Source organism: Rhineura floridana, chromosome 17 (genome assembly GCF_030035675.1).
Source record: "Rhineura floridana isolate rRhiFlo1 chromosome 17, rRhiFlo1.hap2, whole genome shotgun sequence".
NCBI lineage: Eukaryota > Metazoa > Chordata > Lepidosauria > Squamata > Rhineuridae > Rhineura > Rhineura floridana.
Window position 1 is genome coordinate 3,098,474 of NC_084496.1, and position 27,374 is coordinate 3,125,847.

The 27,374-nt window shown below is 45.3% G+C and overlaps 1 protein-coding gene across 1 annotated transcript; it reads left to right on the top strand.

Annotated features, from left to right (window-relative positions):
• The first annotated feature begins 633 nt into the window (after nt 1-633).
• Nucleotides 634-17,138, top strand: SOX8 (SRY-box transcription factor 8). Its single transcript, XM_061599826.1, has 3 exons — nt 634-1,578; nt 11,806-12,044; nt 13,621-17,138. Exons 1-3 carry the CDS (start codon nt 1,139-1,141, stop codon nt 14,358-14,360), a joined length of 1,419 nt encoding a protein of 472 aa, XP_061455810.1. The 5' UTR covers nt 634-1,138; the 3' UTR covers nt 14,361-17,138.
• The last annotated feature ends 10,236 nt before the right edge of the window (nt 17,139-27,374 follow it).

Below are 27,374 nucleotides of genomic sequence, written 5' to 3' on the forward strand. Positions count from 1 at the left end.
TCTCCGTCTCCCAGGAGCTTACAGTCTCAACTGCACCAGAGAACGATCCCAAGGATGTGCAGTCCCGTCCCATGGCATCACCAAGTTTTGGGACCTGCTGCCCCAGGATGTGCGATGAGCCCAATTCACGGAGAAGGGGCGTGTGTCTGTCAGTGCCTATTAGTCACATGGAGCTTCCTGGCTCAGACGCAGTCTACTTCTGCGCGCCAGTTTTGGGAAGCAACAACAACAACCGGGGAAAACTTTCGCGCTTTCATGCCTTGCGGGCTTCCCGGCGGCATCTGCCCGACTACTGTGGGAAGCCGGACGATGCGCGGACTGATGATCTCGCAGGACTTCCCTTGGGCTCTTCTTAATATGCTTAACAAACTGCCCCACCGAGTTCGGTGAGGGTCACTCCCGGGTAATTGTGCGCAGGAGGCGCCTTTGCTTGTGTTGCAGTTGAACTCTGATTGGATTGATTTAATTAATTTTGGGGGGGGGAGAATAACATCCGCGGCATCACGACTTCCCTCCACCGAGAGACGCTCATGTTCTCCGAGCCGCCGTCGTCCCTCCACGGGAAAAGCGCGGCGGCACGTCCAGGTTCCAAGCCGGACAATATAAAGATGATTCAAAAGAGGCGGGGGAAGGAGGGCCCCTGGTCTCTTTAAGAAGTCGGAGAGGGTCCAAGCCCCGCCCTGATATGCAGATGAGGCCACGGCGGGCCTCCAATCGGGAGTGGAGAAGGGGAGGGGCCGGCTCGCCCTGCGCTTAAAGAAAGTGGTTGGCCGGATCCGCCGCTCGGCTTCTACTCGGGGTGGCGCGCTTGGAGACGCTGGCGGCTGCCGACGGGGCGCGCTTGGAGAGCTCCACTTTTTTGCGCGTGGCGGAACTCAGCGCAGAAGGGAAACCCGCGCTGTGGGCGAGGCGGCGGCTGATTGCGCTTTGGGGGGGCTCTGCTGCTGCTGCTGGAGGTCCAGGGAAGCCTTCTAGCTGGGCGGCGGGCTTTGCGACGGTCCGCATCGCGCGCCTCTTCACTCCGTTGTACGCCAGGGACCGTGCGCTCCCGGCTAGACTCTGGGCTCCTTTGCTCCGCTGCTGGGGCGCCCCGCTCTTTCCGGCCGCCCCCCCGCCGGCCCTCCGCCGCCCTCCGCCGATGCTGAACATGAGCGAGGAGCACTCCAAAGCCCTGGATGCGCCGGGCAGCCCCGCGGGCACCGCCAGCTCCATGTCTCACGTGGACTCGGACTCGGACGCGCCATCGTCGCCTGCCGGCTCGGAGGGCGTCCCGGCGACCTCCGCCTCTGTGCAGCGCACGGGAGGGGGCGGCGGCGGCCCCAAAGGCGAGTCGGGCGACGTGGACGAGCGTTTTCCGGCTTGCATCCGGGACGCCGTCTCGCAGGTGCTGAAGGGCTACGACTGGAGCCTGGTGCCCATGCCCGTTCGGGGCAACGGGGCGCTGAAAGCCAAGCCTCACGTCAAGCGGCCCATGAACGCCTTCATGGTCTGGGCTCAAGCCGCGCGCCGGAAACTGGCCGACCAGTACCCGCATCTGCACAACGCCGAACTCAGCAAGACGCTCGGCAAGCTCTGGCGGTGAGTGGCGGAGCCGCGGCGGGCGCGCTGGGCTGGACGGGCGGGCAAAGCGGCGGGAGCGATTATCTTGAAGGGTCGAGCCCAGCCGAAAGGTGTCAGCCAGGATCGCTGCTGAGTAAAGGGGAAGGGGCACTGCACGCATTTTAAACGCACCACTCTAAACGCGCGACTGACATGAATGGAAGTGGTTCCAAGAAATGTTTTCGGGCCCAGGAAATGTGACTGCACCCCTAAGCAGACTTAACTGGCAAATAAGTTCCATTAAAACGGGAGCGGGGGCATAATTTCGCTAAACTATGTTTAGGATTGCCCTGAGAGGCACTCCTGATGTTTGTGTGTGTGTGTGTGTGTGTGTCATGAATTAGTGCCATCGGTTAAATGCTAAGTTTTTTTTAGTGGAAGCAGCCTCTGCTTAGCATCTGGGTGGTTTCCTAAAACCTAACCAGTCTTAAAATCCTATTAAATTTTAGTTGGTTATTGTACCTTATTTGTCTTTACTCAAATATCACATCTTCCTCCAAGGAGTGCAAGGTGGCCCGCCTGGTTCTCCACATCTCCATTTTAACTTCACAACAACCCTGTGAGGTAGATTAGGCTGAGAGATATATTGACTGGCCCAGGGTCACCCAGTGAGCTTCATGGCTGATTGGGCATTGGGACCCTGGATTCTCAAGTCCCAATCTGACACCCTAACCTCTACACCTCGCCATCCAGAGAGCTATGCTGTATGGGCAACATATAAATTTACATTCATAAATTAAGACTTTATGGGTATTAAACCAACATTTGAGTGATTAAATGGTAGTTGGTTACCTCTTCTAATGTCAATGCTTAATTTGAATGGAAGTGCTATTGTTAATTTCAATTTAATTTCATGTCAGTTTTGTGAGTAGCCTATTTCTGGATCTCCAGGCTTGAAGATCAGGCAGGGAAACCTTTTATACATGTGGCAAAACACCTCAAGGTGTGTGTGGGGGGTGTAACATTTTGTGAAGAAAAGAAGGCGTTGATCCAGGTAAACCTGAGCAGTTTTAAAATTTGCATTGATTTCAGTGGGAAAGTGGACCGCCACACTTCAATTTCTCCCATTAAAATTGGGGAACTTTGGCACAATTGTGTCCAAAGAAAATTTCTGTTGAAATTTGTGTTTCTTGTAGGAGAGGTTGATTATCTGGTGAGGAAAACTGACTGAGAGACTGGGAGGTCTCTTGGGGAGCTGTTACAGAACTAGTGATGTTGATTCCCAAAAGAGTGTTGCATGAAACGTTTCCTAGCATTCCTGTACAGTTCCCAAGGTTGGAATCGCTTGGGGTGTTTTGCTGTTACTGTGGTGGGCCCCAGTAGAGTCTGGAGCAGCTCTTAAGCTGATAAATCCTGAAGTCCAGGAGCACATGGTAGAAATCAAAGGCACAGCCAGCATAATGGAGGACAGCTGTGGGTTCAAATAGGGGACATTTCTGCTACTTGAAAGGTGTGCCCTTTAAATCTCACCTCCCACCAAAGCACCCCAAGTTTTCCCCAAAAGGGATGCTTCTGTCAAGGCTGGCTTGTCTGCCCAAGCGATTCAGACAGTTCGCTGAGAATGGCAAAGAATGTTAGGGGCACCCGGGAAGAAGCGCTTGGTGTGGGGAAGTATGTGGCGGCGTTGCTTGCAAGATTACAGAGCCCCCACCCCTGGCAACCTTGACCTGTCCAGTTGCTCTGGTAGCTTCCGAAACCTTTCTCCCCAAGTTAAGTGTGAGTTGCAAACACAAAAATATTGCAGACTTTGGAGGGCAAGGGTGAAAGTGATGTTAAAGGGGTGCGTTCCTGAGAGATTTTGGAGCCGCTTTAACTAGAGTGAGAATTTGGCACTGCTTGGTTCAGTCTACAGACAGTAAACCAGTTATTTCAAAATTCTTCTAGTTTTCTACTTCTGTTTTCATAAGAACAGCTGTCCAACTATCATCATCGGGTTGTCTCCAACGAAGTCCTTCAGAGTAGACCCACTGGAATCAATGGACCACTAATCATCAAGTCCATTAATTTCAGTGGATCTACTTTGAGCAGAGTTCGATAAAGCCCGCTGTTTGTTTAGTGATTATAATGTTTGAGGGAGATTCCAGCAAATACTAGTTATGGTTTCATAATAATCAAAAATTTAGTGCCGCTATTGCATGGAGTATGAACAGGATATGGGCCTAGACCAGACTGTATTTGTGTTCCCATGCACCCTTTTCATTGCCTCCAATGTCATGTCAAAAATAATGTGGAAGCTCAATGGGCTGAATACTGAGTAGCTTGGTGCTGTAAACAATATGCCCGACAATTCTGTTAGTCTTAATAAGGTGCCACAAGACTTTCCATGATTTGTTTTTTGAATTTTAAGTTACTAGCTAGCACAGAGAGCTATTGCTAGTCGGGCGGTATATAAATTAAAAAAAAAAAAAATTTCACATTTAGTTTCCTCCCAAGGCCAGCTCTACTACCCTTGACACCTTTGGGTGTTAGAGGGAAGATCTATGGACATTTCTATGTCTGCTCGGGGTAGGGGTGCTCATAAGAGGCTTGTTCCAAAGCCTGTCATTGGGATGTTGGAAGGGGTAACGGCAGCGGCAACATGGTGAAGCTGTGCGACAACCAGGGATAGCTGTTGCATTGCCCTTCAGGCTCTTAAGTTACTAAACATGGTTCCTTGTATAGGAATTTCAACACTTTTTTTAAAAAAAGAGGAAGTTTTAGTGATAGTTTCGTGTCGCCAGTTATTTTGCTGTGCCACAGCTGGTTGAAAGAATAAAAAATATAAATGCCAAATGAAAAATCCAAATAGTACTCCCCCACATATAGCTTTTTAAAAAATTATTTGTATTATTAATAGTATGTGTAAGTAAACATTGGACATTTCACCATCTGTTAGCGGTACTAATGTGAAACTCTGCTGCATGGCAGGCTATAGGGGTCAGAAAATGAGGGCCAATGTCCCTTTCCTTAACTACTGAGCTTTATGACTGCTGCATTCCCATCATGCATGGTATTATAGTCCTAGAGGTGGTAACAGTTGGTCAGTCAGTTTTTCTTGCATGTAGCCACAGGCCGTTGCAAACTGCACAAAAGAAGTAAAATGTCTGAAGCGAAGATATGAAACATGAGCAACTGAGCTTCCCAGTTTTCGCATAATATCAAAGGCGCAGCAAAAATAAATCCTACCAGTGGTCAATCCTGACTTGGCACGCTCAGGCACACTTTTGCAATCTGCCAGCGTTTTTCTTCTAGATAGCTTGCTTGAATGTTCCCTGCTACCGTTGCAAATAAAGCCACTCGATAAGACTGTGATAATGCTGCATAATATTGATATAGTACATTTCGAGTGTTCAAAAGTATGGTGCCTATATTATCTTGGTAATCCTTTACCACATCCCTGTAAGGTTATCCTTTATTATGATCCCCATATTGCAGAGGGCAGGGGCTGTGAGAGGACAGTGGCTTGCCCAGGAAAGCTACTTAGTGAATTTATGGCTCAAGTGAGGTTCCTTCAGGGGTTCCCTGGTTTGCACCCTGAATAGATGCATAGGCTTTGGGCCCTCCAGACTGGGTTGTTTTTTTCTGGGTGTGTTCTGCAACATCTCACTGGTACACTAATGCACAATAGTATTTTAAGATTTGTTTTTATGATGTTTTAAAGTGTTTTTAGTGCCTTGTTTGCCACCCTGGGCTCCTGCTGGGAGGAAGGGTGGGATACAAATCAAATCAAATCAATCAATAAATAGTGCATTGTGGTGGATTTATACTTGAATGTCCGCACATTGCTCGGTTTCACCAGTTCTGCGATGTTTCGCCAGTGTCACTGCATTATTGCCATCTGGAGGGACACCCTTGCACTGCAGTGCAATGAAAGCAGGACAGGAGGATCCGCCTCCCAGAATATTTCTGGTATACAAAGTTATAGGATTTCAGAGCCTTGGGTCATGCACTGATTGGGAACAAAGCGGTATGTCCTCCCGAAAACGTTTGCAGGCCCAAACGGTGTAAAAAGCGGGATGACGTATAGCCACCCCAATACTATCATGAGCACAAATCATGAATGCACATAAAAAGGATGTCTGGAGGGGCCCTGTGTCTATGTAGATCTGATGAATGCATGTGCTGTATGTTGTTTTGGGGATAGTTGCATACTTAATGCATGAGCTCAGAGCCTAGAGTTGCAGGGGTTACCATGAGTCATTTGGTACAGCCCCTTTTCATATCACCAGAAATCTTGGTTGGATGCTAACCTTTTTCACGCTTTCAAAGGGGAGGGGGGATTCCATTTTGCCCACCTCTGAACAGCTGGTAGATTGAGAAGTTCTGCCCAATATTCAGTATTTGGCTTTCCCCAAGTTGGAAGTAGGTCCTGTTGAAACAGTGGGTGCATTGCACATGAACAGGGTCACAGTGCACCCCTACCCTGCCCCAAAGGGACGGGGTGTTGATTCTTGTCTTGAGATAGGTTCACTCCTAGGATGATCTACATTTGTGAATGGGCCATCCTAGTTCTGACACCACAGATTGTGCTTTGCTTTCATTTTTGACTCATGATGGTTCCCAGTGAAGCTGGCCTGCACCTTACCTGTGAATGAGCAAGAGGTGCAGTCATTTTTACATAAGTGCATGTGAATTATTGGCCTCTTAGCCTCTGTGGCCAGGATACCTTAAAAACACTCCGGTAAACAAGTTGAAAGTTTGACATTGGGGCAGGCAAGAACGCTGAGTGATCACCGGGTCAGGCCTATTACTTTTGGTTTCATGAAAAAATCTCTCATGGGAGGGCAATCACTGCTGAAAGGAATGTCAGACACCTCTGGAGCTCCAGGCGTAGCCTTTTAACTTCCTTGCAAACTGCTCCAGCTGGATTTGCATGGGTGCATTTATGTGCCGCTTGAAGTTATAATAAGATTAAAACCTTTGCAGGACGGATGTGTGTGAATGCTCCAGAGCAAAAATATGCCGTGTTAGGGTTGGATGGCATAATCGTACATAACAGTGTAATCTGATGCAAATTTGCCCAGAAGTCCTACTGAGTTCTTTGGGGCCTATTTCCAAGAGTTGCAGCAGTAATCTATTCTAAATAAGCATACCTAACTGTATGGTGCATGCATCGTACGTATACATATATGCACTCAGTAAAGGAGATATGCCAAAGAGGGAGACTGCAATATTGAAATCTGCTTTTTCCTGTTCACAACACCAGTGCATGTGGATCTGAATGCTAATGTGCACCCCATATTTTTAGCAGAGGTGGCAGTAGAGTTGTTGGGCCTTGGTTCAAACCCCTGCTCAGTCTTGAACATCACTGGTTGATCGTGTTCTGGTCGCTGTCTCAGCCCACCCTACAGCACAGAGGATAAAGTGACCAGGGTTGTTGGCAAAAGGATTCAATACAAGTATTTTAAATAAGAAGAAATGGTTGACAGGTTTGATGCACGTGAAATGTGTGAATGATGTTCATAGGTTTCTGCGGCATATATGCTGCAAGGTTGTGTATGAAATTGCTTAAAACACCCTCAAATTTACAAAATGTCCCCCCCCCAAAGTGAAATCCTATGTGTGTCTGCGTTGCTGTAAACCTGACTGAGTTAAATGGGCCTTACTCCTAGATAAGTGAGTCTCTGATTGTAGCCTCAGTCTCATGGAATCTGAAACTAATCTAATCTGTGGAAAAGACAAAAATGAGCACACAGTTGAACCGACGGTAGATCAGGGCCTGTTGGTAGTTCTCTGGGTGATCTGAAGTAGATGATCAAGGATTTCTGACTCCCAGTTGTTTAAACGATGGCAACAACAAAATTACTCATCTCTACCCACCTTCCCGCTGCCGAAATTAAGAAAGCCGTGTGTTTGTGTGGCTAACAGGAGTGGGGGGTTTTTTGGGTTTTTTGGAAGGACTGCTGAGTTCAGCTTTGGTACTCGAAAACAAATCTCCGGTCTCAGAACTCTTTAATTCTTAGTAAAGGTCTCTTGCACCTGGCTGTAGCTGGTAGATCTCAGGGTTCGAGCAAAAAAAAGATCTCACAAGCAGGAAGATTCCTCCTATACAGTATTAAAACTGTAGCCAATAAATGTTCTTAAAATGCATTCCTTTTGTTTGCTTGTTTTGTGGTTGCAATTTAATCTTAAGCATATCCAAGACTCAGATCCGTGTCTTTGAACATTGCTCTGAATCTCCCCCCAAACCTGAAAGTCTGCCCTCCATGTTAATTAATGGGTGTGTGAGGTGGGGGTGATTGCCACTTGAACCGTTCTGTCCCCCTGGCATTGAAATTTGTTGTGCCGCCAGCTGTGACGATTTAGAATCTATTAGCAACAGTTAAGGTTCCATTGAAACGCACTGTTAATTAATGCTAATTCCATCCTTCAGTAGCTCCATGATTCTGGGCCTAACTTAGGGGCACCTCTTCTTGGCTATCCTCTATCGGTAACTAGTTTGCAACCTCCTTTCTGAATGAATTGAGTCTGTATTTCACCTTCTGCTGATCCCAAATGCAAAAAAAGTGCAACAGTTTGGTCTAATGCCAAACACGACAACTTCCCTATAGAAGATGGAGGCAAAACCAAATTATTTCCCGAGGCTTAGGAGCCTGGAGCCTTTCTGCCGTTGTCTCTCTTAAAAGGAGCCAATTTTTTTTTTGTTCTGTGCACAAAATTATGTTGCTATGGATCCAAGCGAATATGTGTGATCTTTGGGCTACTCTTCAGGGACAGTGGAGGCTTTTTGGACTCCTTTGAACAGGCAAATAGCCTGTTTGCAAAACTTGGAAATGTCCAACTTGCAGTGTTCCCGAATCACTAGCATTGCTATCTAGTGACTGATGGATATTATCTGAGGATGGCATCTGGAGCACTGGAAAGGTCTTTCAAAATGGGTACAGGAGGTAGTTTGGCTCCCAGTGTCGGAATGTAATGGGGTGCGCAATTGGAGATTCCCACTCCATCTTACTGCTTTTACTCTGTTTTTTTTTAATGGCTGCGTCTCACAACCACAGGAGAGAGCTTTTGCTTGAGAGCCAGAGACCTACCAACTAAATTCTGTGGCCTGCCAAATGCTTGACCCCCACCTTTCAGTAGTTGCAAGCTTGTGTTGAAAATGGCGAATCTATTGAGCCCCTAGAGGGCTGATCTGCTCTGATGTGGTGTGTTTGCCTCAGTGGAGGTTACTGGGTTGAGTAGGCCTAAATTTAAGGTGCTAGTGGGTTTCAAGTGCTTTAGAAATAATGGGTGATAGTCTACATGAGTCATACGTGGAGCAGACCTAAGTTAAGTCCGTTGATTTTAATGGGTTTATTCTGAGTATGAATTGGTTTGGTATCAGACAATAGTCTTTTAGGCTAGGGACAGGGTGGGGTGGGGGAGAAAATTTGGTTCATTTTGCATTTAAAGGCAAACCTACCTAATTTTCACTTCCCGAAACAATACAAACCTGCAACAGCCATCCTTCGAAAATTGCACTTCTCCAAATGTTCTACAGTCAAGTAATTATACAAAAATGCGTATACTGGGGTAAGTGTCCTTAAAATGCATATATTCATGAAAATAACATACAAAAATTGCATTATTTTACGGGAAATGTGTTTTGCAAAAAAAGTGCCTATTAGGCAAAATTACATAAAACGTGCATGTTGGGGGAAATTTGCACTAAAATGCTTATGAATTTTTATGAGGAAGGAATTTGCAAACTGATCTGGAAATGTGGAAAACTGAACTCGAGTGGAAAAATGAGAAAGTGTGAGAAACAGAAATCGACTAATTCTCCCATCCCTTGTTCAGGCTAATATTCTTTAGCAGTATCCTTCTTTCCTTCTCTCTTCCTTTGTTTGTCTAAGTATATCATATTTAAATGGAATTTTCCAGTATAAACATATGGAAATTAAATGTGTAGACATGCCTTGTCTGTCACCTCCTAGTTGTCTCTGGCAAATATTTCTAAATAGTTTCCTGGAAAGATTTGCAAAATGTCGTCTTTTATTCATCTATGTGCTTTGTGTCAGTTAAAAGCTTATAGTGGCCTAACAGTGCAATCCTGTACACCTTTACCTGGGACTGAGTCCCATTGAAAGCAGTGGGGTTTACTTCTGAGTAAACATGTATGGGATTGTGCAACTTTTGTGGACCAGAGAGCCCACGTTTTCACTTGCATTGTTAAAAAGCACTCTTCATTACAAATTTGGTGAAAGGCATGGAGAGATGCATATGCAAATGGGGAGAAGAGGTTTAACAAGACTCGGGAAGTTAATGAGTGAAAAGGAAGGGTTTTTTGAAAAGCATTTACTCAAGCTACCTTTTTTTTAAGACTGCAAGCCCTTTGGAGACTAAGAGTAGTGGATACTGACAACATTTTTGTAAAAAAAAAACCTTGTGAGGATAATACACAAGAACTGCAACAATAAAATTAGCTGCGAGCATGAAGTGAAAGTGCAAAAAATGAACAGACTGAGGCGGCTGCAGTCCGGTTTGTGTTGGTTGCTTAAAAATGGGTGTCCCACATCCATCCTCTTTACCTTTAAGTAAGAGAATGTTGTATTAACCATCTAGTTTCTCTTGTTCCCCAAATCCTACAAAATGCTTGGCATTTCGCCTGTCTTCATCTCTCCATAATCTTGTATCCTGTAATCTGGATTGGGCATGAAGGGAAGCCACACTGCTCTAAAAATCTCCGGGCACTCACTGACCTACTGCTCCCAGCTGCTGAATTTCACACTTTTAGGATGATGTCAGCTGCATGGAAATTGTTTTCAAAAGTTTCAGAAAGCTGAACAGTGTGATCAAAAGGTTGTTTAATGCAAAAACAAAACAAGGTCCTCCAAGTCTTAAATTGGAGCAGCTTGCCTGGTCCCATCAGGGTAATCCATGTATAGGAACAGATCTTTGCTCATGGATTCCATGTTTGCTACAGGGTGCTATAGAGTGGGCGTGGGACCACCATCTAGCACACAGGAATGCAAGCAAGTCAGTGTGGCAATCAGGATCCAGCTCATTTTAGTTGTACTGGTTTGAGCTGAAACAGTAGAATTAGAAGTCTTTCTAGAAAACATTTTTTGGAAATGACATAACAACTTATTTTTATTAATACTTATTACTAACTTACAGTTATAATCATTTGAGGCATTATTTGCATCTGCAAATTAAAAGCTCTATAAAGTTATAGCAGAGCATCCTGTAGTAAATCCTGTTCTGTTCATGTTTTAAGTTTGTGTATATGCCAGTTTTCAATAAACAATCAATGGGCCTTTTTCCAAATAAATGTACAAGAGATTATGTTCTTACAGTGCAATCCTCTACATGTCTACCCAAAGGTAAATTGCACTGAGTTTGATGCAGTTTACTCCATGGTAAATGGGTTTATGATCACAAAGAGTCTATGCTGAAATTGCAGTAATCTCCACTGCCTGGGTTTGGACATTTACTTGAGGGATGTGGAATTATGTAAAGCAAGAAGAAGATATCCATTTTCTGTTTTGTTGTGGTTGTTACTTGAATGATTTCTGAAACTTGTAGCAAAAGTTAAAGACTCATCGCAAAGGGTTGGAAACATGGAAAAGGCTCCTCTGTAAAAGAATGTTTATTTTGACTTTGTGATGATGGTAAAGGTGATCCATTGCATGTAGCTAACAGAAGCTGTATATAATTTTGTTGAAAAAATTTGTGGCAAGCTAGAATCTGATCTGGAGCAGAAAGTAAATTGTCAGTTTTGAGATTTATTTATCTACTTAATATACCACCCTTTGCACAAACCACAGGGTGGTTTACAATGGGCAAATAGAATTAAAAAACCCAAAATATAACACAATCCCTAAAATCACATTAAAAATCACTAAAGAGCAATGGCTAATTGCTGCTGCTACTCTCTCAGGTCTCTCCTCCAAATGTCTGCCAAAAAAGATGCCTCAACTAACCACCTAAAAGTATAACGAGATGAGGCAGAAACACCTTTAGTCGGGATAGTGTTGCACATACAAGGGGCCACCATTGAAAAGGCCCTTTCCCAGGCCTCACACTGAGGAGGGAACGAGCTGAATTTAAGACTGGGAAAAATGAGAAATGCAAAAAAAAATAAAAAATGACAGATTTGCCCATCCCTGATGTAATGTTCGACTCAGCTTTCCAGACCAACATCCTTCTAACGAGGGGCATGCGTTGTTTTAGGAGATTAAATGTTGTTAATCTAGTTTTCGAAAGGAAGAAACTATTTTAATTTTTTAAATCTTTTTTTTAAAGTTTGCTGAGTGAAAGTGAGAAGCGTCCTTTTGTGGAGGAAGCGGAGCGCCTGCGAGTTCAGCACAAGAAGGACCACCCAGACTATAAATATCAGCCACGCAGGAGGAAAAGCGTCAAGGCAGGCCAAAGCGATTCTGATTCAGGAGCCGAACTGAGTCATCATGGTGGGAACCAGATCTACAAAGCCGATACTGGTCTGGGATCCATGAGCGAAGCTCATCACCACAGTGACCATGCAGGTAAGGAGAGGGAAGCATAAATGTACAAGTCAGGAATACCAAGACAGATGTATTGGGTACATTTTATGCAATTATTTTTTCTCTCTCTCTCTCGTATATAGCCAGATCTCTGGCTATTCTGGCTGATTTGGCCCTCAGGCAGCCAGTTATCCCCCTCTGATACCAGGTTCTGACAAAAAGGTTCTTTTCCTTGGGGTCAGTGGAGGCCGGTGGCTCCAACATCAGTGGGGCAGTGAATGTGCCCCGTGTCATAGTCTCCTACTTTCAAGGAGCTGTCCAAGGTGCTAAAACTCAGAGCCGATTCACTGCCCAATTGACATTGGAGCCACCATCCTCTACTCCTGTGATAGCTGCCTACAGGTGCAAGATGCCCAATTACAGGTGGGGACCTTCCAGGAGGGAAATGAAGCCTCTTTGCCAGAGAGCGTGTTCATCTATAGGACACTGTGTTGGATACAGAACTGGATTCAGTCCGCTTTGGAAGCATCTTCGCGCAGTGCTAGAGCACAGCTTAAATCCCTGGCATTTCCATGAAGAGTTGGGAAAGATTCCCAATTAAAACACTGGATAGGTGCTTCCAGTCAGTGTGGACCAGCCTCCCCATCACCAGCCTTGTGCCCTCCGGATGTTTTGGACTGCAACTCACATCATCCCTCACAATTTGCCCGGGCTGGCTGGGGCTGATGCAAGTTGTAGTCCACAAATCTGGAAGGTATCATGTTGGGGAAACTGGGTGTAGGCCAGGCTAGGGCTGGGGAACCTTTGGACCTTCAGATATTGCTGACCAACATCATCTGGAGGGCCAAAGATTCCCCACCTCTGGTGTGGACAATACTGAGTGAGGTGGACCAGTGTCCTGGTTTGGTGTAAGGACATGAGAGCCTGACCAGTGGCCCATCTAGTCCAGCATCCTCTTATGCTTAGGCTTGCCTAAACATAAATGTTTTAAGCAGGCGCCAAAAAGAGTACAACAAAGGTGCCTGCCTGATGTCAATAGGCAAGGAGTTCCAAAGTGTAGGTGCTGCCACACTGAAGGATCAGTTTGTTACATAAGAACATAAGAAGAGCCTCCTGGATCAGGCCAGTGGCCCATATAGGACATCATCCTGTTCTCACAGTGGCCAATCAGATGCCTCAATGGGATGCCTGCAAGGCAGGGCCTAAATGCAAGAGCATTCTCCCCTCCTGCGGCTCCCAGAAACTGGTATTCAGAAGCATGCTGCCTCCAGCTGTGGAGGTGGAGCATAGTCATCATGGCTAGTAGCCACTGGTAGCCGCCTTATCCTCCACAAATTTGTCTGATCCTCTTCTAAAGCCATCCAAGTTGGTGGCCATCACTGCCTCTTCTGGGAGCAAATTCTATAGAAGCTTCTGATGTTGCCGTTTGCTAGCAATCTGGCCATGTTGGTTTCTGTTGGCTTTGATGTCAACAGTTAACGTGATCTCCCCAAAATTCTTTTGTGTTCCCTGTGTTCTTTTTGGTCCGTTGTTGAAGCTAGAGAATAGCGAACTGAGATGCTTAGAACCGCTTGTTTTGAAGAAGTGTTACATCTTTTGAAATGTGCTTAATCTCTAGGGCAGACTCACGGACCCCCTACCCCACCTACCACCCCCAAGACGGACCTTCACCACGGGAGCAAGCAGGAGTTGAAGCATGAGGGGCGCCGCTTAGTGGAGAGTGGCCGGCAGAACATAGACTTCAGCAACGTGGACATCTCTGAGCTGAGCAGTGAGGTCATCAGCAACATGGAGACCTTTGACGTCCATGAGTTCGACCAGTACTTGCCGCTCAATGGCCACTCTGCCATGCCGGCTGACCACGGGCAGAACCCCACAGCGGGGTCTTATGGGCCTGCCTACTCTCATCCGGCAAGCGGCAGTGGGGGTGGAGCAGCCCAGGTGTGGACTCACAAGAGCCCGTCCTCCACATCTTCTCCTTCCAACGAATCTGGGCAGCAGAGGCCTCACATCAAGACAGAGCAGCTCAGCCCAAGCCATTATAATGACCAATCGCATAGCTCCCCGACTCACTCCGACTATGGATCGTACACCGCCCAGGCATGTGCAACTACCGTGTCCTCGGCCACGGCCACGGCCTCTTTTTCCAGCACCCAGTGCGACTACACGGATCTCCAAAGTTCTAACTACTACAACCCATACCCTGGCTACCCTTCCAGCATCTACCAGTACCCGTACTTCCATTCCTCGCGCCGGCCATATGCCACCCCGATCCTCAACAGCTTGTCCATCCCTCCTTCGCACAGCCCCACTGCAAACTGGGACCAGCCGGTCTACACGACTCTGACAAGACCTTGAGAAGGGTGAAAGGAGTTGTTGCTGTTCTGAGGTCTTCCCTGCCCTGTCCCCACCAAAACGTGTGCACTACTCATATTCAAGAACAGAATGAAGAAAAACACAGCCTACGATGGAAGGAGCACCATTTTCATTGTCTCAAGTGCCTCTTGTTCTTCTGTAATGACTTGGTCATCTGCTCCAAAAAATCTTTTAAAGTTTTTGAAAGACAGAGTTCTATTTTCTTTATTATTAATAATAATAATAAATAATAATGAATGAAGCATCTGGACTGATGGTTTCCTTTGAATTCATGAAGGACAATATATTCTAACTCCTCTGTGAGGACTTAAAAGAGAAGTACCACGATTTGTTTGAGGGACACTGCAGAACTATCAAGGAGGCAAAGAAGGTATTCCAGGGTCTATTGCAATTTAAGGATAAGTTGGCCTTGGCACAAAGAACCCATGTAGATTTAAAAATCCTAACCATTCAATTAACAATATTGAGGGACCACTCGAGAATCTTTTGGGACCAACCAACCAACTAATGTCAGAACTTCTTTGATTTATAGTGGAGAGTTCTTCTTAGCAAGGTTTGGCTGTAATTAACATTTTTGTTGGGAAGCTTAAAAAAAGTGTGTTAAGCTCAGATAAAGTCTTTTTGTTGTTGTTGTTTTGGGGTAAATCTGTTAAATATGTATTTATGTTCTGTGTAATTTTGTCTTTTTTAATTAATGAAGTAATTCTGTGCAAGAAGTAGATTTTTTGTTTTTGTTTTAAAAAAGAGGTTTTAAGGAGCATAAATGAGTGGAGACGAGATGATTTTCCTGCTTCTTGTTACAACAGTGCAGTGTTTAGGTTCTGCCCAATCTGTAAGGACAAATCTGAAATGTCCCCCCAAAAACTAAAGTGGTAATGTGAGGACTTGAAGGAAGGGTGAGTGTGGAGGTTAGGGGAAGTGATGGATTAATTTTCAGGGAGAGATAAAAAATAAATACTTAATGATAGTGTTTCCATAAGATTTGTTCACAAGGAATGCCAGACTGGAAATGAGGTCTGCCTAATCTTGGATGCTATTAACAATGGCTACTGGCCATTCATAAAACAGGATATAAAGCTGATTGGCCTGTCCCTGCTTTTTCTCCCTAGCATCACCAATTCACAGGTGCACTGAACATGGAGGTTCCCCAATAGCGATGGAGAGTCTGTCCTCCATGAATGTGCCCATCCTTTCCCCCAAAGCCATCAAAGCGGATGGCCGACCCCACCACCACCACCTCAAGAAACAGTGACTCCTAAAAGTGACGAGTTATGAAGAGGTGCTTAACATTGAGCCTATTGCCAGTTGAATCCCATAGGTAATCTGAGTGGCGGTTCATGGCTCCAATTTCAGTGGCTCAGTGAATCCATTACGGGATTTAGTCTGAATTTTCAAGGAGAGCACTTTTGGACAGCCCCTTGAAAGTTTGGACCAAAACCCGCAGCGGATTCACTGCGCCACAGACATCGGAGCCTACAACCGCCACTGAGATTACACCCCCAGGTACAAGAGAGAGAGGAAGATTTGCCCCCCTCCAAGTAAGATTGATTCCCTAGGAGTGGTTTTAGACCAATGCGTCTTGAGGAGCCTCCTGCTTGAACTGGTATGCCTGAGAGTTGATTTGGCTTCTTCATGGCATGCTTTGATGTTTCCCCTTTCCGCACATCAGCAATTAAGTAGAGCTAGATTGTCCAAAGGGGGTTCAGAATAAGACACCTTAATCAAAACTCATTTCACGAGCTCAATGCTTGCAGCTTCCCCGATCAGCCTTTGCATTGGTGACCGCTCTGGGTTGGAATGCCTTGGCACAAACTGGCTTTGTAAGCTGGTTTCCTGGCAAGGGGCTGACTTCAAAAGTTATTGCATACGAGGGGGGGAAAGTCTGAAACCCGCCCGCCCACCCACCACCCTTAGAAGTGCTGTGGCTTTTTCAGGATGGGTGCTAGCTTCCTGCCACTTTGTGTCTTGTGGGTCTCTTTTAAAAAAAAGAATCTGACAAATTCCTACTTAAAGTGTTTCACGTGTATTCCTTTCTGGGAATAACTGAAATACAAGCCAAATGTGAATTTGGAATGCTCTCTGTCTCCTTTCAGTGAGGCTACTCCAGAGTAGATGTGGAAAAAGGAGGAATGGTAGCCAGCATCCCCTCCCCATGCCAATCAGTTTCAACACGTTAAATTTGAAGGCCTCGTTGCATTGTTGGACTACGTTGGCAGCACAGCTAGTTTTTGAGAAATTACAATTCAAGCAGAAGCTACGGATTGAGTTTCACTTTAATGTTGCCTATTTAAGGACCAGATGTCATCAATCAAAGCTGTGAAAATAAAAATGTTCTCCACTATATTTTGGTTAGTTTTTAGATGTAGACTAATATTTCATTGATATTTTGTTCCATTGTATGCTGAGCATATAATAACCATCCACTCTAATGGTAACGTTGTGCCTTTTAAAAGAAAACTTTATAAATCTTTAAAACTTTCAGAGATTATCTATCTTATCTTTTCTATGGTTTCATATTCTTGGGTTTTTGTTTTCATTTTCCTGAAAGATTTTTTTTTTTTGCATATTGCCTTTTGTGAATTTGGGGGGTTGGGGTGGGAGAATGGAGCAGGGGAGAGGAACAGATTCTCCTTCTTATGCAATCTATTTTTCTGTAAAGTTTGAAGGCCATCATTTGTTATTTGTTCACTAGCTTTCAACTAAGTACTGCTAACTTTTGTACAGGTCCATTTGATAAAATTAAAAAAAGCCTTTTATTCACCCATTGCTCATATATTCCTTGAAGTTGTTTATATACAAGACAGAAAATAGATAAAATGGAAAATATTCCTTTGTGTATGAGAAGTTCCTATGGGGGTAATGAATAAAAGACTCTTTTCTCCCCCTTCCAATCACGATGGGGTACTCTTTCCATTTTAATAGGATGCAGGATAACCCTTTGCCTGGGATCTCCTGGGGGGGATTTTAAGGAGGGGTACATTGTCATCAAGGTTTCAAGGCCTTTTCTTCTATTTACATTCCAGATTATTTATTTATATATATATATATATATATATATATATATATATATATATATATATATATATATATATATATATATATATATAAATGTATATTTTAAGAGTGCTTTCTCCTTTTGAAACTCCGTGAGAAGCCACTGAGTCACCCTTTTGTAACTTTGGGATGCATAATGTAGTCTTTCTCAGACATCTAAAATATGTGGATAGCGAATGTATGGGCAGGGAGGCTCCACCCTTAACATCCCTACACTCTTTAGAGCATGTTTCTTGTCCATGGATTTTGAATGCCCAAAGAGGACTCACTTACACAGTCCCATTTAAAAGCCTCTAACAGGGGCAGGGAACCTGTGGCCCTCCAAATGTACCTGGACTACAATTCCCATCATCCCTGACCACTGGCTGTCTGAGTCCAACCTCATCTGGAGGGCCACAGGTTCCTCTTCCCTGTTCTGCAACAGCAGGAAAAGTCAATGGCTGGCCTTTCAACTCAGGATCGACAGAGCAATCTGTTTCCAGTGTGGGTCAGTACCATGAATGCTCATGCATTCATAAGTTCATTGTGTCCCTTTTCTGAGTAACTCCGCCATCTTTAAGGATGTGTGAAAATTCTCACTTTTTGCAAGCATTTTAACCAAACATGCACATTTTAATACACATTTTGGGATTCTGTTTTCAGGCAAGAAGTGCACTCACAAAAGTCAAAGAAGTGTAGGAAACAAATGATGGTTGCATTCCAATTCACACATTAACCCAGGAAGTGTGAATCAGATTGGTTTTGCTTAAAAATGCAGTCTGAGTAGAAACCTTGAGCATCACTGCTTGGATCACATCTGGTTTCTGAACTTCTGGTGACCTTCCAAGAATCAGCCCTCATTTGGGTCAGTTTCACTCTTAAGAGAAAAGCAAAGAGTCTCCATACTTCTTTAATACAAATATCACTGTACTAGCAATCTCATAACTGGGGTTAGTGGGGAATTTTAAGAACCAAAAAACATGCTACTTTGGAAGGTTCAGTCCACCATCTTGATTCAAAATGGTGACCAATTGTACCCAAACATAGACAAAACTTACTCCTTGATCTACCATCGTGCCAAAGTGGGTTATGTATATGGTATCTTAAGAAGTGTCCAAATACATACAGAACAAACAGCTAAGCAATAAATAATATGGATATTCCTGAAAAGCAAAGTCCCAGTGCCAATTTGCCTTTTGGGAAGGGGTAATTAACCAGATGTTTTTGGACTACAGTTCCCATCAGCCCTAGCCACCATGGCCAAATTGTCAGCAGGGATAGACAAATGTTTCCATGTTTCTCATTTTTCTGGTCTTAAATTCAATTCTCCACATTTCTGCAACAATTTAAAAAATCCCCATGAAAACTTTCCAGCATTTTAGTGCAAATCTTTCCTATATTTTTGCCTGAGATTGGTATAATGTATTTTTGCAAGCAGTTTCCCTTAATATAATATTTTTATTAATATATGCATCCTTGTGCACACCTTTTACCCTGGTGTGTGCATTTAGCCCCACTCTACTTGGTGGGAGAGCTGAATTGGAAAGCCTGGAGAGGTGCGAATTTTAAGGATGGCGATGTTTCAGTTTGCATATTGTTTCAAAAAGTCTGAACCTGGTAAGGTTGCCTTTAAATGCAAACTGAATTGAATTTCTCCCCATCACTAAATGCCAGTGATTAGGGGCATTATGGTCTAACAACATTTGGAGGACTACAGGTTAGCCACTCCTGCTCCAGAGGGAATCATTTAGAATCATAGAATCATAGAGTTGGAAGGGGCCTTGTAGGCCATCGAGTCCAACCCCCTGCTCACAGCAGGAAATCCACAGCTAGAGCATCTCCCGCAGATAGCTGTCCAGCCTCTGCTTGAAGACATCCAGCGAAGGGGATCCCACCACCTCCCTAGGCAGTCGGTTCCATTGCCGAACCACCCTTACTGTCAAGAAGTTCCTTCTAATGTCCAATCTGAATCTACACTCCTGCAACTTAAAACCATTAGACCTAGTCCTACCCTCTGGGGCAGCAGAGAACAAATCTGTACCCTCCTCTGTGTGACAGCCCTTCAGGTACTTAAAGAGTGTAATCATGTCACCCCTCAGCCTTCTCTTCACCAGACTGAACATGCCAAGTTCTTTCAACCTTTGCTCATAAGACTTGTTCTCCATACCGGCTATCATCCTCGTCGCCCTCTTCTGAACCCGCTCTAACCTGTCTATATCTTTCTTAAAATGAGGTGCCCAGAACTGAACGCAGTATTCCAGATGAGGCCTGACTAATGCAGAATATAGTGGGAATATTACTTCCCTCGACCTGGAAACTATAGATCTGTTTGATCCTTAAATTTCCCTCCTGCACTGTCTTGATGACCTCCTACATCTACGCTCCTGTTCTGTACCTCCGTGGGAATCCCTTGCCCCCACCCCCTTGTAGAGTGAGATAATTGGAAAGAGGAGCAGATTGTTCCCTTCCACAACAAATAGGATACAGAAGTTGTCCATACCTTCTTTGAAAAAATAACCATATTATTATTTATTAACTTTATATCCCACCTTTCCTCCCAGAAGGAGCCTAGGGCAGCAAACAAAAACACTAAAAGCACTCTAAAACATCTTAAACACAGAATAAAACATATTAAAACAAAACATCTTTTTTTAAAAAAAAAAACAGCTTTGAAAACATCTTAAAAAGCAGTTCAACATAGATGCAGCAGGAATAAGGTCTCTACTTAAAAGGCTTGTTGAAAGAAAGGGTCATTTGGTGCTTATGAGTAAGGAGTTAGCTGCAAGTATAGGCATAATGGCACACATGAATGAAATGGTATTATTTGAGACATTTCCCCTGGCCTGTTCCAAAATGGTGCCTCTGAATGCCACAGCATGGCATTGTACTCATCTCAGTCTGGAAAGAGCATAAGGAGAGGAATGTGCAGATGAAAGAATGTCACTGGTGTACCTCTGCTGGATCATGACATAAGCAAGGCCCTGCTGGATCAGGCCAATGGACCATCTAGTCCCGCATCCTGTTCTCACAGTGACCAACCAGATGCCCCTCATGGGAAGCCTGCAAGCAGGAACACTCCCTGTTGTTTCCAACAACTGGTATTCAGAGTATGATTTTTCCCACACTGGAGGTAGAACATAGCCATCAGGGCTAGTAGCTGATGGTAGCCTTATCCTCCATGAACTATAGGGAACCTGTGGACCTCCAGGTGTTGCTGGATTCCAGCACCCATCAGCTCCAGCCAATGGGCAGGAATGGTAGGAGATGGTTCCAACAAACTCTGGAGGGCCATAAATGAGGCGCCCCGGTGAAGACCAGTGGCTCCCAAACTTCCCCCTCCCTGGGAACATTTGAAAATCACTGAGGGTCTTGGTGCACTTCATGATTTCCGTGTCTGTTGTAGCAATCGCAGTTCCGTAGAATTACAATTGGAATGCAATAAAATACAGAGCTTGGAAAAGTTACTTTTTTGAACTACAACTCCCATCAGCCCCAGCCAGCATGGCCACTGGATTGGGCTGATGGGAGCTGTAGTTCAAAAAAGTAACTTTTCCAAGCTCTGATTAAAATACCAGACAAGAAGTAAAAGAAGCAATACAGATGCAATTAAAAACCAGTATGAATATGAAATGTGACCGAAGTGCCATTTCCTGTCTGCACCCACAAATCCACAGACATGCCACGGACCACCTGAATGAACCTCACAGAGCGATGGTGGTCCATGGGCCAGTTTGGGACCCGCTGGAGTCGACGATACTGAGCTAGATGGACCAATGGTATAAGGCAGCTTTTGATGTTCCATGTACCTTCTTATTCAGTATTTTTGCCTTGGGTTCAAAATCAAGTCCCCCCCCAAAACAAGCACTGTGAGCTTAACACTGTGCTTTTATGGGCCCCACATTCACTAGGCTCCACCTCCAATGTATTGTTATAAGATTGGGGGTTGGTCTGGATGATGTCTTTGGGTTCCCCTCCAGCCTGCAATTTTGTTATCTGTGAAGGGATGCCGTTTGTTTTAGAGAGACCTGCTGAACTGGGTACACCAGTTCCTTTCATAAGTTAATAATTCTGGCCAAGGCAATCTCTTGGTTAATTAATGGACCTGTTGAGTGGCCGATCTACATGTCAAAAGATGTGGTCCAAAGTGGTCCTGTTGCTGTAGGAGAGTGATTCTCCCTGCCAGGAGATGGTCTGTTTGAGTTAGTCTGAGGTGAGGCTGGAAGCTTGCGTCACTCTCTGTACTGAATCCAGAGCAGCAATGGCTTTGGGAAGCTTCCCTAGAAACCTAATGGTAAAGCAAGATCTGTTGGAGTGTTAATGTTGTGAGCCCCTCCATATTGTGCTCAGGTTGTATATATGTGTAAATAAACCATATATCCTAAAGACACCACAGCCTCTGCTGACCTTCTTTCCAAGGGAAATGAACCCTTGGGAAGTGCAGGAAGTCTCACACCCCTTGGGGACTGGGGTGTGCACAACAGTATCAAGGCCCAATTGGCCTGGCAAAAACTCACTAGATCCCATCACCAAGTGAGGGCTGCACCCTTTTGTTAGAGGAAGTTCAGACCTTTTATATCCAGGGTATGGTCTGAAAGCACATGAGGCCACCTCTTTGCAGAAGCTAAGCAGGACCAGGTCTGGTCAGCGCCTGCATGGGTGACTGCCTGAGAACCATGTGTATGCCGTGTTGGGTTCCATGAAAGAAGAAAGGTGGGGCATAAATGTAAGAAAATCAATGGGAGAAAGGACAGGATAGAAATCTTTTTTTTTTTTTAAATAGAAGGGGCGGCTAGCCTGGTGCCCTCCAGATATTACTGGATTTCAACTCCCATCATCCCTGACCGTTGGCCGTGCATGGCTGGGGGCTGATGGGAGTTGGAGTCCTAGCAACATTTGGCATCATGTTAGCCAGCCCTATTTTTTTTTAATATAATGTGAATACTCTGAAGGATGTACTCTGGTTAACTCCGTAGACTTTGTTTAATTTGTCTGTGTCTGTCTATCTGTCTGTCTATCACACACAGATTAATTAGGTAGGGAGAAATGGCAGGTTTCCTGTTGGGGCCTGCTTTGGTCTCAAGACTGCCTTAAATGTGGGTTGGGTTGGTTCAGCTGATGGTGTGCCTCTCCCAGACGTGCCTGGACTTCCTGTATGCAAAGCATGCACTTTGAGTCCTGAGAGCGGGTATGCTGTGGGGCAGGGGACAGGATTCGGTGTCCTTAGACTTTGCATTTCACCTGCAGGTCTGTTTATTTATGTTACATATTTGGGCAGGGAGGGGAGAGAGCGCTTTTATACACAGAGTACCTTTCTCCATCATTGAATCTCTTCTCTGGCATGACCTCCGTCAACTTGTTTGGAGTTCAGCCCAAACCTTGCCAGGAGGAACCCCTTTCCCAGTAATTAATTATGGAAATGGTGTAAGTTACTTAATTTTGCCACAGTTGAAAGTGAGATGAATAACGTCGGTTTTGGCGGAAGACGAACCGCAGGGGAATGGAAACAGCGCTGCATGCAGGGAATATGGGGAGGAACAGAAAACAATGCCCTTCTGACATCCCTACCTAAGGATGAAAAGAGTAAGGGCCATTGCTGTTAGATCTTATCTCAATGTTAAGGCATCTCTCTCCCGCCCAGCGGAGCTTTTTAGAGTCGTCCGAGGGCTACTCCATCTAGGCCTACAGGACACTGTAGATACTTTGGTGGCCCGCTGCAATGAGTTTGCTGAGCACTTCCAGCATAAGATCTTACGCATTCGTCGGGACCTAGACTCTCATTTTATAGCAGTTAACCCTAGCGAGGTGTCTGGAGCACAGTCTTATCATGTTTTGTTGGATGAGTTTCAGTCGGTTCAGTTTGAGGACGTGGACAAGGTGCTTGGACAGGTACGTGCAACCACTTCGGTACTAGATCCTTGCCCCTCTTGGCTAATAAAAACTGGCAAGGAGGGAACAGTTGGCTGGGCCAGGGAAGTGATAAATGCCTCCTTGCAAGAGGGAGTGGTCCCTGGCTGTCTGAAGAAGGCAGCAGTGAGACCACTCCTGAAAAAGCCTTCCCTGGACCCAGAAGATTTCAGCAGCTACAGACCAGTGGCAAATGTTCCATATCTCGGCAAGATCTTGGAACGAGTGGTTGCTGACCAGCTCCAGGCGCTATTGGATGAAACCGATTATCTAGATCCATTTCAATCGGGTTTCAGGCCCGGTTTCGGCACTGAGACGGCCTTGGTCACCCTGTTTGATGATCTATGTCGGGAGAGAGACAGAGGGAGTGTAACTCTGTTGATTCTCCTTGATCTCTCAGCGGCTTTTGATACCATCGACCATGGTATCCTTCTGGAGAGGCTTGCGGAGTTGGGAGTTGGAGGCACTGCGTGGCAGTGGTTCCGCTCCTACTTGGCAGGCCAGAAGATAGTGCTTGGGGAACATTGCTCGACACCGTGGGTACTCCAATGTGGGGTCCCGCAGGGTTCGGTTTTGTCTCCCATGCTTTTTAACATCTATATGAAGCCATTGGGTGCGGTCATCAGGAGTTTTGGAGTGCGTTGTCACCAGTACGCTGATGACACGTAGCTCTACTTCTCCTTTTCATCTTCCTCAGGTGAGGCGGTCGATGTGCTGAACCGTTGCCTGGATGCGACAATGGACTGGATGAGAACTAACAAACTGAGACTCAATCCTGATAAGACTGAGATGCTGTTGGTGGATGGTTTTTCCAATCAGATGGTGGATACATATCCTGTCCTGGATGGGGTTACACTCCCCCTAAAGGAACAGGTTCGTAGTCTGGGAGTCGTTCTAGACTCTTCCCTGTCACTTCAGGCTCATGTAGCCTCGGTGGCACGGAATGCGTTCTACCAACTTCGATTGGTAGCCCAGCTACGTCCCTACCTGAGTAAGGAGGACCTTACATCAGTAGTGCATGCTCTGGTAACCTCACGTTTGGATTACTGTAATGCGTTCTATGTAGGGCTACCTCTGAAGACGGTTCGGAAGCTACAGCTGGTGCAAAATGCGGCGGCCAGACTGCTAACAAGAACGAAGCGGTCTGACCATATAACACCTGTTTTGGCCCGCTTGCACTGGCTTCCAATATGCTTCCAGGCCAAATTCAAAGTGTTGGTATTAACCTATAAAGCCTTATACGGCGCAGGACCTCAATATCTGTCGGAACGCCTCTCCCGCTATGAACCGGCTCGTACACTACGGTCTGCTACGAAGGCCCTCCTCCGGGTCCCGACTCATAGGGAGGCCTGGAGGGCAGTGACAAGATCAAGGGCCTTCTCAGTGGTGGCCCCTGAACTATGGAATAGTCTCCCCAAGGTTCGTCTGGCGCCGACACTAACATCCTTTCGGCGCCAGGTTAAAACCTTTCTCTACTCCGAGGCATTTTAATTTTTTGTTAATGATTGTAATGTTTGTAATTTGATTTTAGCCTTTGCTGTTTTTAGATTGTGAAATTTGATTTTTGACTGATGTTTTTGTATTATATTGTATTTTATTGTATCTATGTTCACCGCCCAGAGAGCTATTGCTAGTCGGGCGGTATATAAGTTTTAAAAATAAATAAATAAATAAAATGTGCAAACAATAAATCAGGGTTACCTTTTAGCAAGGAATAATTAAAGTTCCTCTTTTTTCCCTTCGCCCACCTGTCTTCAGAGTCATGAAAATTAGTCATTTATTACAGGCACAGGTAAACCACTGAGATGTAAGAAAGAGGAAATGTGATTCATGGACAATTTTCAGATTTCTTCCTAATACAGTAAAAAAAAAGTCCCCCAATCTTAAACACAGCACCTTTTATTAATAATCTTCTACCACTCCCATTAGGGTTTCAACGGCCAGGGAAGGAAATGGAGAACATAGAACAAAAGTCTTCTGAGTAATTACATTTAAAGATGTCAAGCAAAACAATAGCCATGCACAGCAAAGAGGAATTAAAGTTACACTTCCTTGGCTCTCTTCATTTCTCCACCTGGCTTTGTAGTTGGACACGGGAGCCAGAGCCAAAAGGGAGACTTGATGGCCCCCAACCAAGGACCTCTCTCTGACAGAGAAAGCAACATTTTTTGGGGGGGGGATCCTTACATAAAAGGAGGGCAGCAAATTGCAACCTATCAAGTGATGATGAATCATTATGCTTCCTTGGTAGATCATTTCATGTGCCTGGGCAGGTGGTACAGACCCGAGAGTGGTTGATGGCATTACTTCAGCCAAAGAAATATTTCTTAGGCGTTTTTAAGGCGAGGAAATGAGATGCAAGAAAATGAGATGAAAGGGCCGCCAGAATGATTCAGGGGATGAAGCTGCTCTCCTATGAGGGAAGGGTACAGTATTTGGAGCTTTTTAATTTAGAGAAATGGCGAGTGAGGTGACATGATAGAAGTGTATAAAATTAGGCACTGAGTGGAGAAAGTGGATATTTATTTATTACATTTCTATCCCGCCTTTCTTTTCATGAAACGCAAGGCGGCTTACATGTGGTTCCCAGGCGGTCTCCCGTCCAGGCACTGGCCAGACCTGACCCTGCTTAGCTTCAGCAGATACAGACAAGATTTTTTCTCCTTCTCTTATAACACTAGAACTCTGAACATTGGGAGATTCAGGACAAAAGAAAGGACTTCTTCACACAGCGCAGCGCTTGTCTGTGGAACTTGCTCCCACGAGAGACAGTGGTGGCCACCAACTTGGATGGCATCAAAAGAGGACTAGACAGAATCGTGGAGGGTAAAGCTGTCGATGGCTACAAGCCATGATTGCTATGCTCTGATGGTCAGAGGCGGCATGCTTCTGAATACCAGTTGATGGAAATCACAGGAGGAGAGAGTGCTCTTGCACTCAGGTCCTGTTTGCAGGCTTCCTGTTGGGGCATCTGGTCAGCCATCTGGTCAGCTGGGCTAGGCTCTTCTTACATTCTTATGATGTTGGAATGCGGTGGCCAGCAACTGGAGATACTTGGGCCATGGCAATCCTTTAGGTCAGGAAGTAGAAGCTTCACGACTGGGAGCCAAATATGGCCCTCCAGGGCTCTCCGTATGGCTCTCAGAACTCTCCTCAGGCCACATCCCTCACTGGCCTTGCTTTGCATCCTGGGTGGTTTTTTCTGGCTGGTATGCGCCATTGAACTCTGATAGTACCTCTTGCTTGCCTAGATGGAGGAAAGAGGGGAGTGTGTGAGTGTGCATAGCAACCAGCCTACTGCACAAAGTAACACTTACATTCATTGCTCCACCAACGTTTGCCTCTGGCCATGCCCGCCACGGGCATGCTGCCCCCAGAAGTTTGCCCACAAGGGAGTGCAGCCCTTGGGCTGTAAAACATTCCCCGCCCCTGATCTAATAAAACTACTCAGTCGGAACGCCAACTTTAACCTACACACTCACCAGCTTGCCGTTCATGACCAACGTTAGAGGTTGTCAAAGACAGGGCAGTGACCAGGGCCCAATCACATTAAGAGGCCAACCAGCAGAGAACTGATTAAATCTTTGCTTTTCCTTGGAAGAGGGTCCATGCCAGGTTAGAGGCAAGGCTGGCTGTTTCTGACCTGTCCATGCTCTGCATCAAGTGGGCCCAGAAGAATCTCCTGTGACGGTGGAAGGAAGCTGCTTTTTCTTTCTTGGGGAAAGGGTAAAGTAAGTCATTTCTTTCATTCATTCTTTTTTAAAAAAATAAAAGTTTGAGTTAGAGTGAAGTCTAACCAGCGCACACAGAATGAATGCAAGACATGGCCAACCACTGGTGAGACACCAACGGGGTGGAGAGAGAGAGAGAGAGAGAGAGAGAGAGAGAGAGAGCTGTTGAATGTTAATGATTCATTACTACTCACAACGCCTTTGTCCCCCTTTATCCGGTCCACTACAAAAGAATTAATTGGACAGAAAAATGGCAGGCTGCAGAAGTGACAATTAATTGCAGTGTTCTGAATGCCTGATCACATGCACAGTGAAGGGGGTGATGTTC